The 15,917-nt window shown below is 30.0% G+C and overlaps 1 protein-coding gene across 1 annotated transcript; it reads left to right on the top strand.

Moving 5' to 3' along the window:
• The first annotated feature begins 8,882 nt into the window (after positions 1–8,882).
• On the top strand, positions 8,883–12,414 carry LOC121209612 (pentatricopeptide repeat-containing protein At1g74750-like). Its single transcript, XM_041080563.1, is given in 3 exon segments — positions 8,883–8,981; positions 9,500–11,645; positions 11,648–12,414. Coding segments are annotated over 3 exon segments (2,601 nt in total). The 5' UTR covers positions 8,883–8,963; the 3' UTR covers positions 12,085–12,414.
• The last annotated feature ends 3,503 nt before the right edge of the window (positions 12,415–15,917 follow it).

Below are 15,917 nucleotides of genomic sequence, written 5' to 3'. Positions count from 1 at the left end.
AATTAGTGTAGACCCCATCTAATAAAAAGGGAAAAAATAAAGTAGAAATAGATGACCTCCATCATTATGTTGGGAAAAAGAAAAAAAAAATGCCTTTTCCATTACCCTGCCCCCCACCTCACTCTCCACGCCTTGGAATAATATTAGTAAAGATTCCATTTATTTTTTTGAGCTTTACCTTTTCAATTTATAGATGTTCGTTCGTGATGGCAAAATATTGTAGTTACGATTTTTCTTTTAAATATTAGGTTATATTAATTTTTCATATACTCATATTTTATCTATCTACTTTACTCTTGCATATGATAATAACTAATTTTTATACAAATTTATAATTCTTTTTTAATCTTATCGAACTAATCAATCAAATCGATAATCAATTGAGATATTAATCTAGAGAGCCATCAGATCTGTTGACACGAGAATCAATACGAATCAATTGAATTTTTCTAATTCTTTTATTATTATAACTTTTTAATGATTTATTTAATCAATTTGACTAAACTGATTCGGTAACCTGATCGATTCAATTCCGAAAACATTTAAATGTTTAAGCATACTTGAATTCATGTTTTCTTTATTATTATAATATCAATTATGTTAATTGAGTTAAAGCTAAATCAATCGTATAATAATTTTTATTTATATAAAATTGAATATATAAATAATTTAGGTTATATAAATAAAATTTAAAATATTATTGTATTTGATTAATATTTTTGTAATCGTAAATCTAAAATATTTTTAAAATATTTGTTTGATGGAAACTTTTTATATTATTTGTTTGTTTTATACATAATTGGTGTTTTTTCTCGAGTATAAATATATAAGAAATGAATATAATTATTAAAAATAAGTGATAACAAATATTTAAAATAAAATCATATTAATTTATTATATTTTTATTTAAAAGAATAAAAATTCTGCCAAGAGTTTCATATGCAATATGATTTAGTAAAAGATAAATGACATAATAATTTTTTTGTCTCTCTAAATTTATAAAAAAAATTATTTTAGCATTTTATTTAATTTTTAGTTTCTTTTACTTTTCGAACATACATTTTTATCAAATTACTTAAAATGAATGAAAAAGTGAAGGTTTCTTTTCACTTTGCTAACATGGTACACGCGTGAATTATCATATGGATGATGCGTCAGCATTTAATTATCTTTAAATTTTTTTAAAAAAATTAAAATATTTTAAAGAATTAAAAATCATTAAAATTATTAAAAATGATAAAAATATATATTATTTTTAAAAAATTAATTAAATGATGATGTATAATTCATATGACAATCCATGTGTATACTACTTCAGTAAAATTAAAAAATATTATTTTTTTCCATCCATTCGGCGATGATTTAATGAAAAATATAAATTTAAAACCTAAAAATAAAAATAAAAATTAAGGATTAAAATATATATTATAAAATTAGAGGATGACATAAAAGAAAAATCTTTGACCATAACTGCCTGCTCTCATGTACTTCCTGGCTGACATTGCTTGCCCCATTAATGAAACACCCGCGGCTCACTTCTTTTAGATTAGGTGAAAATATCAAGCAGGTCCCTCTATCATAGTAATCAGATTAAATTAGTCTATTTTCTATTAAATGGATATGGAGTTAACATTTAACCTATAAAAAGTAAAATGAAAATTATATCTTTTATTCTGAGTTCAACTCTAAATAAAATATTATATTTGAAAAATCATAAAATCTATAAATATATCAAATTTTTTAAATAATAAATGTTAGTTTTATTAGAATTAAACTTTATTTGATTATTTTTAATAATACAGGATTATATTAATCCATTTAGTAATTGAGGGACTAAATTAATAAAATCCCTATAATGGAGGGAGTTTTCAAGTGCTTTTACCTTTTAGATTCTTACTAGAGTGTCGGCCTGTGCTTCTTCTACCCAGTATTATAGCATAAAAAATAATTTAAATAAACAATGGGAATTATTTTTTTCTTTAATAAAACAAAATTATATGAAAAGTGTTATAAAATAAAGAGACTGAGAGAATAAAGAATAAATAAAATTTAAAATTTAAAATATATTAAAATTTTATTTTGATCATAAGATATTCATAATAAAAATAAATTAAACCAAAATTTTACTTTATCATATTGGAGAAAAACTATAATCTATATTGAAGGTTTATCGAACACCTGTAAATTGTTTTGTCTTTCCACGTTCAGTTTAATCATATAATCAGCTCTTTTGTTGGCCTCACTGAGGACAAACAATGAACCTTTTTCTCTGCACGTATTTGGCATGTTGTATGCTATATCTCAAATGTTATTTGAATTCGGTTTGGACCGTAAATGAAAGTTGAGAATAGACAATAAACTCCAACTTCTTAAAATGATAAAATTAATAAATTTATAAAATTACGAATTAATATCCTTTAAAATTACATTTTAAACTTTTTTTTTTTTGGAAATTTTTAAATTCGAGTGTGAATGTAAGATACAAATATATATTCGACACCGATGTAACACTATATTATTATGTCAAGTACTGTATTTCAAATCCAAGTAACGTAGGCCACGTATCAAGGAACAAAAACTGTCACCGCTTCATTATTTGTGAAATGCTGCCCATCGGCAAAAGCTAAGACCCAGCCCATTAAACATTACACTTATATGGGATGAGTCTAATATATGCATATGTATCAAAAATAATTATTTCATTAAAACAAGTTATTAATATATATTTTATAATTAAAAGAAATGAATGAGATATTTTCATGCCTACAATATAATGTTCTTGGACTAAAATAATATTAGCTATTAATAAATTTTATTTAATTATGAGTAAGAAATTTGTTTGATTGGAAGTTGGAATACTGTGACTTAAATTTTATTTTGGATAATATAAAATACAAATTATATTGAATTACTTTACTATATTTATATACTCATGATAAAAAAATTAATATAATATTTTAAAAACATATTTTGTCTGACCTAGAAAAGCATTTTATATATATTTTTAGATAAAATATTTTTATAAGATATGAAAAGCTAGAAACTTAAATCACAATAATTTTATGCATACCAAAACTTTTTGTAGATGATCGTGTAAAGAGTCGGATTATTTCATCCGGTGGCTGTAAAAACTTATGCGTTCCCAAAGGTCTAGAGAAAGCGAAAGCAGCTAAGGTTTCGACAACTTTATTCCCTTCTCTGTAAATATGCAAAACTTTGACCTCTTAATTCAATTACATCAATTCGTTTATTACCTGTGCAAGTGTGTTTTCTAAATGATCCGTCACTTGCTTACTCGCAACTGTTGTTGCTATCATACCACCCATTTCAATAAAAACTTTACGTGCACCCAAAATCCAAGCTTGCTCGAGTCCCTCAAACACTCCCCATAATTTAGCTTCAATAATCAACCAAGTTCCGATGTTTCTAGCACACCTCGTAAGTCATTTACCATTATAATCCTGAATCACACCCCCAACCGTAGCAAGGTCTGTATCACCATGTTTGGCTTCATCCGATAGTGCTAATAGTACCAATATTCCTAAATATAATGGTAATTTCAATACTACTTATTCCTTAAATAATGTAATATTTTTTTAAAAATAAATTTACCCATACTGAATGACTCTAAATCATTTCATTTAAATTCTAATAAAATGATAATAACAACTAATGAATTAAATTATCTGGTTCTTTGAAATATACGCTTCAATGTATTATTTCAACTATATCACTATAAGTCGAAAGAAAAGTCCTATTTAGTTATTGCTTTTATATAATTCAATTTATTCATTTGAAAAATAGATATAAAATTAACTTACTAACAATATGCATTAATTTATGAAAAAATATTTAGTACATTGTTAGAAAAATTTTTAAACTTTATAAACAAGATTGAGGTGATGGAAAATTGTCATGTAAGGTATAATAAATATTAATAATATAAATACTGTTAAAGGGGATCAACTCCTTCGGGATAAGTCTTTAAAGTGTCATCTGTCGAGTAGTTGATGCGGCCTTCAACAATCATAGGTATTATCTTAGGACCCGAGTTTTGTTTCCCAACTCCACGGAAAGTTCCAAGAGTTCATGGAGTGGTATTACCTTGGTTGGTGGAAAGCATAAGTATTTGAATTGTGCATAGATAATTAATTGGCGAACTCATGCAATATGTGGATTGAAACACCAGCCAAGTGGTACCATGTCTCATTGAAAAGGCTACTTATGCCTTGGTTGGTGGTTCAATCCACATTGCCTGTGACTTCATCAATTAATTATCTCCGCATTTTTTAGGTACATACTCTCTCCATCAACCGAGGTGCTCCCACTCTATAAACCCTTGTTGAGAACCATATACATAAAAGCACATAAAAGAAATGAGATACATGTCAATTTTTTAAATATGTTTTGTGGAATTAAAAGCATATACTGCCAATGTATCAATTACTAACCCTAACTTATTAGTAAAAATAAAAGGATGATTATTTGATACATTAGTAATGAAATTTTTTATTTTCATAAGCGATGCTAAGGTTTTATTACATGTCTTTAAATTGTATTTAAATTACTTAAAAATAATGGATATGGAAAAATCTTAATTTAATTTTTTTAAAATAATTACCTAAAATAAAATAAACTACAAGCTTAAATCATTATGTAATAATATATAAACAATTTTCATAATTTAGTAAAATACGTTTTTAATTAATATTATACTTCTTCACCAAATATTAAAATCTTATATTCTAACATAATTTAACCATAAAAGAATGTAACGTGTCCGTTAGTATTAAATAATCTTACATGAAGCATAATAAATATTAAAAAATATATATGATAAATTTTTAAAATTATTTATGAAATAAAAAAATTGAACTAACCCTTTTAATGATAGTATCACCCTACCAAAAAAAAAATAGTCAGCCATGATGAATGCTAACGAAATAACTCCTAGTATTTTTGCTCAATTTTTACGAAACACGTGGCTGGTGGAATTAGCGAGTAGAATACGTGAGTTGTACTCGTTTCCTGGAAGTCTCAGTATCAGCGACATAAAGTATCTTTTATCTTTCTTTGTTCGCCCTGGATTCGTGGGATTTACGACAAACCCCAAATTCTGCGTAAGCTCCAAGAAACATATATTACTCTTCAATTATTTTTTTATTTACACGTAGCCAAAAATACTTTAAAATTCTTTTTTTTATTTACTCGTTAAACCTACCAAAACAGTAAAACATACTCAAATTCGCAATTTTTGAATTATTTTAATAATAATATAAACTAAATTAACATTTAATTTATTACAATAATATTAAACTAATTTAATGTGGTTGAATGCAATAGTAAGACATATTACATTATCAAAAAATTATTTAAATTTGAATATTAGAGATAATATTATTGAGAATAACAACTATAAACTTCAAATATAAATTATAAAATAAACATGAAGAATATAAAAAAATAGCATGTTATAGAATTCATATTTTACTTTCTTAATTAACTTTTGAAAACAAATAAAATATATATTACTGAGAACTGTTTTTGTTTTCTATGTTTGGTCAAAATAAATTTTCACATGTCATAGCATACGTTATAAGTATGTTTTTTGGGTTAATAATTAATTACTTGCGTATGTGTAAAAACGTGTGATGTTTAATATTTGTATTTTTCTATATCACATTCAAAATTATGGTAAATAACACAAGTGATCATTTAACTATTAAAAATTTTCATTTTAGGCAGTAAATAAAAAAAATTATAATTTAAATACTCATGTTATATAATTCGGTCATTTTAGTCACTCCTACTAAAATGATAAACGGAAATCTAACGTAACCTAATATTTAAATTTTCATTTCAATTTTGTTTTTAAACCAAAACCAATAAAATTGAAACAATTAACTTTAGCTTTGATTTTTTTTCACCGTCATCAGCTTCATTCATAATTTTTGCAACATCAGTTGAAACATATATAGGAGCGGCTGTTAGAGAGATCTTGAAGGTTAGTGTCAAAGAAGAAGATGACAATGGGGGCATTGGTGTTTCAACTGATGTTGCAAAGATGATGAAGGACAGTGATGATGGTTGAAACAAGAAACCAAAGCTAAAGCTATGTGTTCCAATGCGCTTCCCCCTTGCGTCTAACGTTATAACCGATCATTACCGTTGGATTTCTAGAATCATCCATCACCAAGGGAATATTCTATTTTGATGCTGATTGGACTTTATAAAAAAATGTAAACTAAATATTAAGGAATTTCTAGCCATCCGTTGGGGACTTGTTCAACAACTTATATAAATAAATATACATTTATATTCAAAGTAAAACAGCTTGACAAATTTTATATGAGAAAAAGAAACAAATTGTTGTAATCAAATTGAATTTCAGCTCAATAAAATTTAATTTTTATTTATTTAAATTCATCTTAATTGGGTAAACAGACCACATAATATTTATTTCTTATTAACTGTTTTTCGAGTAAAAATAATTTTAATTTCAATCATTATCTTAAAAAATATATAAAATTTAACTTTCACATTTTAAAATATATATTATATTATAATTTATTATACACTATAGGAAATTTTTTTTTTGATAGCTTACACTATAGGAATTTAATTATTAAAGTTGGGTTTATTTTGACCCAAATAAGACAAAAAAAGTTGCCCAATTCTGTCCTAATACATGTCTTAATCAAACTTATAAATATTATTATACTTGGTGTTCATTTTTTAGGGAACACAACATTATTGGTTAAAAATAAATGATTTTTTGTCAATTGTGAATATCATTAATATTTTTATTTTGCTATGTATAATAAGAAATAAATGTTTGAATCTTACGTGATGACTTGATGATTAATGTTGTTTATTATTCCAGTTGTGGTTTAAGTTTGAGTCGTACTAATCGCGTTAGTTATTTGAGTTTTTCCTTGTTATTATAATTTACAAAAAAAATATTTTTTTCTTAAATTCACTGTATTTAACATAAAAAATGTTTTTTTTAAACAATTATTTAGATAAACTACTTTTATAATTTTCACATTTTAATATATTATATCTATTAATACTCCACCAATAATACAACATATATTTGCATAAATATTAATTTAACAAAAAAAATGTATATTTTATACACTTTTCCTTTTGTTAATTTAAAAATATTTAAATATTTTCTTTATAATTTTTCTTGCTTAAATTTTACATATACTTTAAGTGAATATTTATATTTTATTGAACTTAAATAAATTTTTTTATTTGAATAAGCCTTTATTTCAAATGAAAGACAAAAGATTGATTCATGCTAATAGTTTATTTAGGTATTAAATATTAATTAAAGGTTAATTTTCTAATACGATGAAAAGGACTGAGGTTTATTACATGTTAAATAAAATTAAAGAGTTTTTTTAGGTGTAATAAAAATATAAAATTTCTAAATAAAATTAAAGCATATTGGAATGATTTTTTTTTAGGCTAACCTGACAGCCACAAAGACCCCATTGGTTGCTTTGTTGTCTACCTTTATCTCCATACATTTACAACCCAAAGGAAACCCTAATTCACAAAAGATGAAATAAATTAATTGCAAATCTCTAATTCTTCATATTTAATTACCATAAAGATAGTGTTAATCATTTTTAATTTTGTTATTTTTTTAATATTTTTTTTATTTTTATAAAGGAAAAAATAGGAGTTTGTAAGAGGGACCGAATTATATATTTATGATAAGTTTAATTTTAATGTTTAATTTGATAATTCTTTTGTCTCGATTTGGTATTTGAGTTTAGCTTTAATATTTAATATGACACTCGAGCATTTTTTTATTCTAATTAAGTATCTAATCATACTTTTATTAGAAAACATGTGTTAGAGTCACATGATGCTATTTGATCTCGTACTAAATTAAAAATTAAAGCCAATGAAAAAAATCTCAATTATTAAATTAAATAGCAAATGTTACCTTAACAAATTAAAGAAAAGCAAAATTTTGAAGAGAAAAGGCAAAGCTGTGATAAACTGCTACCGTCACAGCCACTCCCAAATTGCTTGGAAAAAAAATAAAAAAGAAACTAAGGGTTGACAACATAGAGAAAGGCAAGAAGAGAGCCGCCTCTGTTTCTCTCTCTCTAAATAAAAATTTACAGAGGCTTCCCCTTTTTTTCTCTGCTTTCTGTAACAGACCCAGAAGCTTTAACTCTATTTTCAGGTATTTTTCTTCACATAAACTACGATCCTTTTCCTTGTTTTAATTTTTTTTTGCATTATGTTAATAACTTAATATCATTCCTCTACTGGGTTTCAGCTCTTTTGGTTTTATATTGCACCATTTAAAAACAGACCTTTATGTTTTTTTTAAATTAATGGATAATTTCTTTTTTTCCTTTTTTACTTCATGATTAAGTAGATAGGCTTTGTTGGTTCGTTATAAAAGGAAATTGGAACTTGTTTTATTTTGGGTTTAAATTGTTAAAAGCATTAAGAGGTTAGTCAAAGGAAAAGAAGCGTTTTTAAGGGGGGATTGGGGTTGCCCGTGTTCTTTTGTTGTTCTTATTGATCTGTTGTGTAAAACAAAACACTTGGTGTTAATTGAAGTTATTTGCAATATATTTGATTGGTTTTCTTTTGCGGGTGACTGATTTTGTTGTCATTTAGAGTATGCTAAAGTGAATGGAGAATTGCTTGCTAAAAGAGGTGAAAGGGCTGCCAAATTATGTAATTTTTTAGATCTAGTTCGAGAAGTTTTCTTATTTTCCTACTGCTTTCGGAGATCAACGATGTAGACCAAACGTATGTTTGGTTTTTGGTGGATTTTGAACTGTTAGTAGGGAAAATTGTGGATGCCATGGATTATTTCTTTTGACAGGTAAAAGGAGGAATCATTCTTTTCGACTAATTATGTTTCTCTTTCACATTATAAGTGTTTGAATGTCACCTCTGGGATCGGTACCATTCTTCTACGGATGCAGAGTGTAGATAAGGTATCCGGAATGTTTGTATTACTGGTAAAAATGTTGTAGGCACATGGAGTTCTCCCATTTGGAATTGATAAAGAGGAGTTAGAGCTGAAAAATCTTACAAAAACATACAATTTATAGATTATAAAAAACAGGCTCCTTGTTTATTCCATGCAGTAGAGTGAATTCATTGGTTTAAGGTGATTCTTGTTCATATGCTCTATACGATGTCTAGACGCAATTACTTCTCATTTTCTGTGACGTGTAACCTGTTTTATTGCTTTTCCAGCTGTTATGAAGATATCAAAGGGCAATGCGGGTTTTGAAATTGTTCATATGATATTCATCTGTCTCAAAATATAATTTGCTGACATTTAGTGGCATGTAACGCTATTTGTTTTGTAGCAAATATGCAGATTATCCTCTTTGCCTTTGGCTTGTTTTAGTGCCTTGTCTTTGTATTATCGATGTTTTTCTTAATGATTGATACACGGGGGTTAAACTTTTCTTCCTTTGAAAAATTTTCTGGTCTGTGTGTGCAGATCATGTTACGAGCAAAGCATATCGGTAATCTCTCCAATGGTGCAAGGACATTTCTATTTAGTGGCTCACGAGGTACTGCTGCAGATGGGAATTCATGCACGTGCCCTGAAGACGAGTCCTGTGTTTCAAGAAGGCAGAACATAAGAAATGAAGATTTGTCAAAATCCTCATCCAGGGGAGCTCTGAAGTTGGCGATTGCATCCCAAGCTGTTGATTCTCATGAAGCTGAGAGAGCACCACAGCTTGTCTCCAATCCTATTCCGTTGCGTAGATCTAACATTGTAAATTCTGCCAGCAGCGCTAATGCTATTCAACATGATGAACATGCATCAGCTACTATTTCTGACCAATTTGTTAAAGTTGGCATTGAAGCTGTATCGTTCTTGTCTGACCTGATGAATTATAAGCTTCCTTTGTCTGATGGGGGTACGATATTAGGCTCAAATGGGCGTTGTGTGGTCGAATCAACAAGGTCATTTCCAAATATAAAATCCCCAGCTTTCAGGTCTGTCAAACGAGAGAACATTGCCAAAGTCAATCCAAAACCATCATCTGAAATAGTGGCTGGGGATAAGTCAACAGTTAGCTACAATGGTACAAAAGATAGAGGTAATAATAAATCCAATTTTGTTAGAGGTTACAAGCGAGTTTCAAATGCGGAATTTGTGGATTCATCAGAAACTCATAGTAGTTCTGCAAATACTTATGATAGGAGGAAGCCTATACCACAGAGAGTGAAAGCTCAGTCTCATCATTTTATGTCGAACTTGAATTCCAATGTAATACCTTCTCATGCAAAGGTTTCAGATCCTGGCATAAATGGTTTTAGGAAATCCTTTAGAGACATGAAAACGGCAACCACCGGAGTTTGTATGACCAGAACTTTAGGAGGCATGGGGCATGTTGTGGAAAGTGTATCCCAGATATTGCGACAGCTGAAGTGGGGTTCTGCTGCCGAGCAAGCTCTTAAAAATCTCAACTTTTCAATGGATGCATATCAAGCGAACCAAGTGCTAAAGCAAATACAAGATCCTGCAGTTGCTCTTGGCTTTTTCTATTGGTTAAAAAAGCAGGCTGGATTCAAGCATGATGGTCATACATACACCACCATGGTGGGTATCCTTGGTCGTGCAAGACAGTTTGGGTCAATAAATAGATTGCTTGATCAGATGGTGAAGGATGAATGTCAGCCAAATGTTGTGACATACAATCGTCTCATTCATAGTTATGGACGTGCAAATTACTTGAATGAAGCTATGAACGTGTTCAATCAAATGCAGGAAATAGGTTGTGAACCTGATCGTGTCACGTATTGTACTCTTATTGATATCCACGCCAAAGCTGGGTTTCTTGATGTTGCCATGGACTTGTACCAAAGAATGCAGACAGTTGGCCTTTCGCCTGATACCTTCACTTATAGTGTGATAATCAACTGTCTCGGAAAAGCTGGGCACTTACCCGCTGCCGACAGGCTGTTTTGTGAAATGGTCGATCATGGTTGTGTTCCTAATCTAGTTACTTACAACATCATGATTGCTTTACAAGCGAAGGCAAGGAACTATGACAGCGCATTAAAACTTTACCGTGATATGCAGAATGCTGGATTTGAACCTGACAAGGTCACATACAGCATAGTAATGGAGGTGCTTGGACACTGTGGATATTTGGATGAAGCAGAAGCAATTTTCGGTGAGATGAAAAGGAAAAACTGGGTGCCAGATGAACCTGTTTACGGCCTGCTGGTTGACTTATGGGGTAAGGCTGGTAATATTGAGAGGGCTTGGCGATGGTATCAGGCCATGCTACAAGCTGGATTGCGCCCCAATGTTCCTACTTACAATTCTTTGCTCAGCGCTTTCCTTCGAGTACACAGGTTGCCTGAAGCTTATAACTTGCTACAAAGCATGCTGGATTTGGGTTTAAATCCTTCTCTGCAAACTTATACCTTGCTCCTGAGTTATTGTACAGAAGCCAGGTCACCATATGATATGGGGATTTGTTCCCAGCTAATGGCTGTCACAGGTCATCCCGCACATATGTTTCTGCTGTCTATGCCTTCAGCAGGACCTGATGGCCGAAATGTGCGGGACCATGTGGATAAGTTCTTGGATATGATGCACAGTGAGGATAGAGAGAGCAAGAGGGGCTGGTGGATGCTGTTGTGGATTTTCTTCACAAATCGGGGCTTAAGGAGGAAGCTGGGTCTGTTTGGGAGGTAGCTGCGGAGAAAAATGTGTACCCAGACGCTGTTAGAGAGAAAAGCTCATGTTATTGGCTAATCAACCTACATGTGATGTCGGATGGTACTGCTGTAACAGCATTGTCTAGGACACTTGCCTGGTTTCGCCAGCAAATGCTAGTTTCTGGTATCAGTCCCAGCAGGATTGATATAGTGACTGGATGGGGCAGGCGGAGCAGGGTTACTGGATCATCACTTGTGAGACAAGCTGTTCAGGATCTTCTCAGTATTTTTAGCTTTCCATTTTTCACCGAGAATGGCAATTCCGGGTGTTTCGTAGGGTGTGGAGAGCCTCTTAACAGATGGTTACTTCAATCATACGTGGAGCGGATGCATTTACTTTAGCTTGCCGTCCGCGTAGCACAACAGAATTTTGTTGGAGGATGTAGAAGAGGAAGAGGTTTTGTATATTTATTTAAATTAGTCGCAGCCTTTCAAAGTTTTAGAAGTTAAATAAGGAGCTGATGGCAGCTTCTTCATCATGTTACAGTTAAGATTAGCTTTTGATTGAAAATTCGAACCCCAATATTGGATCCAAGTGCTATGCAATGGCGACCGGTCTATTGAGCAGCAGGATATATATAGATATATATAGTGTTAAAGGCAAAAACTTTTGGCTGAGAAGTTTATGTAAATGATCCAACTTGAACAGGGAATTTGCAGACAGATTTGACATTTTCCTATTTTTTAAAATTTCAGCATGTGATGATTTTAACCCTTCCATTTTCTCTGGTTTAGAGATTTGCCGACTGTAAGCTATCGATGCAGCTGAAATACGAGTACCGTTGATCACCGGTGGCGGCAATCTGAGAACTGACGTGAGTTAAAAATTGCTTAATTTGACAATGGCGCGGTTCCCTAGTCATTTGCCATCAACTTCATCCTGTGATTTTGTTAATAAAGTAAATCTATAAAATTAATTGATAAAAATCTTTGAATCAGATTGAACTAGCCAGTAGGATAGGAATTGACTGGGATACCGGTCCAAAACTCAATTAACACCCGAAAATTCATAAAAACAATTTTTACTTGAAAAATTCATGTAATTATGAATTGGAATAAACACAACGCAATTAACATTCGAAAAGATAGGGTCCAGTCCATTTTAATGGCAATTATTATTTTAACCACTGCCTAAGATAGAATAAATAAAAAATAAATTATTTAATCTTGAAGCTTTGAACTTGAAGCTTTTATGTTAGTAGCATGAAGCTACAATCAACCAAGCTAATAAACTTAGTTGTTTCACTTGTAGAAAAAATAATATATGTAGGTTTTCTTCATTGGTTAGATGGTAATATATTAATTTTTGGATTTAAAAAGAAAAGGATAATATTTTAATTTTAGCTCCTCTAAAATATTAATGATATAAATTTAAATTTGATTTAAACAAAAAAATGCACATCCCTAGTATTGCTGCTTCTGTTTTGTTTGAAGGATATTGGCAGGGATCAAAAGAAAGTTAAAATGCAGCATTTATTTGAGATTGTCAAAAGTTCTGATTCAGAAATGTTTATATTTTTCTCATCTACATTCTACAAACATCAAAATGCCCCTCTAAATTTGGTAGTCTGTGATGTAACTGGAAAAATAAATCGAACAAACTTCGATTCTGCTAAACTGAAACCACTGATGCAGCCCTGGCTATCTATCGAGAGCAGAGTTTTGATATGTCGGAAACTTGGGTTTTTAAGTGATAAGCGGTTGCTTCTGCATGAATGCAATTCCCTTCTCGGTGCTGGCCTTTAATTCTGGCTTAAGAGCTTCCAAAGCCTTCTCTTTGTACTTGGATAAGCATACGAGTTCAGATGGAATCAACGCTTCAACTCAGAATGGAAGATCAGTCTGATCGGACTGCGCGAAAGAGCACTCCTAGATGTCCCAATCTCCATCCAAAGCGTGAAGGGATGATTCTACAAAACTTGGGGCTGCACAGGTGATAGAAGCAAAGGTAACTTGGTAGACTGCGAACTCTAGAAGAAAAGACAAATCTTTATTGAATAACTTCTCTAACAGAGGTAGTCCACATGGAGAGGACCAATCTCATGATACAAGCTGGAAAAACAAATGCAAAAGATGAAAACATGGCTGGACCTAATATCCTATTTATAGCTGTAAGAATCAATTATTTGCAGCACAACAGAATCTGAAGATAAGCAAATAAAGTATGTGTGTATAGGTGGTAACGTATCAATAGGCCTTTGTGTTAGTAGCATGAAGATACAGCCAACTGAGCTAGTAAACTCAGTTGTTTCGGTAGAAAAACTATTATATCAAGGTTTCTCTATTGGTTAGATGAGAATATTTTAACTTTCGGATTTAGAAAAAAAAAAAACAATAATGTTTTAATTCTAGCTCCTCTAAACTATTAATGTTTTAATTTTAAATTTTTTAACACCTTAAAAGAAAAATATTGTATTTATAAAGATTAATGTATTGTGTTATCCACTTCCTTTTCCTCCCACATGTCTCGCATTCAAAAAATGGTATTGGGTATTGAATATTATATCAATAGTTATAATTAAATAATTAATTCGACAAAATAAATTTAGATTAAATTCTATGATATTTAAATATGAGACTTTAAAATTATGAAGAAAAAAAAGCTTAAATACCAATGTAAAAAAAGTGATATAGTGCTTTAAACCAAATATTTATTACAATGAAGAAAATCATCAAGGATGCTAAACCAAGCAAGCAAGTTGATTTTTTGACAAACATTTATTACAATGGAGAAAGGTATTGAACTAATTAACCTGGCAATTAGTATAGACTGGTTGAATCAAGTGTAATGTATAAGGACTAATTCACTTATCTTTTAATGAATAAAATGCAATTTAACACTTAATACAGAAATTATCATAATATTCTTACCTTTTATTTTGTACTTTAGTTTTAACAACACATTTTTTAATAATTTATATCATACTTGTATTTAGGTTTCTTTCATCTTACCCACTGGGGAGAATTTGAGATGGAATCAATTGAGGTATATTCTTTTTAATTGGTATGTTGAGTCCCTTGAATTTCACAGTGAATCTTGTTCTTTTACAATAAAAACTCCTTTTAAAGTTATTTTTACTAAAAATAAACGTATAAGTTCAAAATATATATATGTATTTTTAAATTATTTTAATATAATAAATATTTCTACTCGTAATCCTCAAATCATAGAAAAACACACTTAAGTGCACTTACACTTATATATTCTTTGTTATTGTAATAACAATGGCACCAAGTGTGCTAAGTAAGGTCATTTGAATTGAACTAGATTGGCTGAATAACTAATTTGGAGAGAGGTTGGTTGACTTAATAATTGATATGGATTGGTTGAACGAATTGAAAATTGGTTGAATTGGATTTTAAATATTTTTTTCTAAATTTTAATAATTTGTTTAATTAAACTGGATGGACCAATCATCAAGATTGACAAATAGGTGGTCTGATTGATTTGATCATCAGTCCAGTCCGGTTCTAAAAACCTTAGCGCTAAGATGATTTAACATAATTTTATTTTTATAAAATAACTAAAAATAAATAATTATATGAATGATAAAAATAAACATAAAAATATTATCACACATGCTAACAACGAGGTGAGTAGGGGTGTTCATTCGGTTAACCGACCGGTTAACCGACCCGAAATTACTATAACCGAATTAACCGACCTTCCAAAAATTTTAACCGTTAACCGAACCGATTTTTTTTTTTTAAATTTAACCGAACCGAAATTTTTTCGGTTAATAAGGTCGGTTAACCGAATTAACCGAAATTATGTATTTTTTATTTTTGGTTAAAAATTACCCGAATTACCCGAATTACCCGAATTACCCGAATTAACCGAATTAACCGAATTACCGAAAATACCCGAATTTTTTTTATTTTTATTTTTAAAATTTAAAAATTTATAAATTATTAAAGTAAATTGGGTTTTAGACTTTAGTAAATTGGGTTGTCTTTTAGTTTTAGTTTTATTGGATTGGGTAATTGGATAAACTTTAGTTTTAGTTTTATTGGGTTGGGTAATTGAGTTTGGGTTGGGTTGGATAATTTTATTTATTAATTTTTTCGGACCGACCGGTTTCGAACCGAATTAACCGTTAACCGAAAAATCATAAAAAAATTAACCGACCCCCAACCGAAAAAATTCGGTTAACCGACCGATTAACCGAATTCGG

Source organism: Gossypium hirsutum, chromosome A11 (assembly GCF_007990345.1).
Source record: "Gossypium hirsutum isolate 1008001.06 chromosome A11, Gossypium_hirsutum_v2.1, whole genome shotgun sequence".
NCBI lineage: Eukaryota > Viridiplantae > Streptophyta > Magnoliopsida > Malvales > Malvaceae > Gossypium > Gossypium hirsutum.
This window is presented reverse-complemented; position numbering and strand designations above follow the sequence as displayed.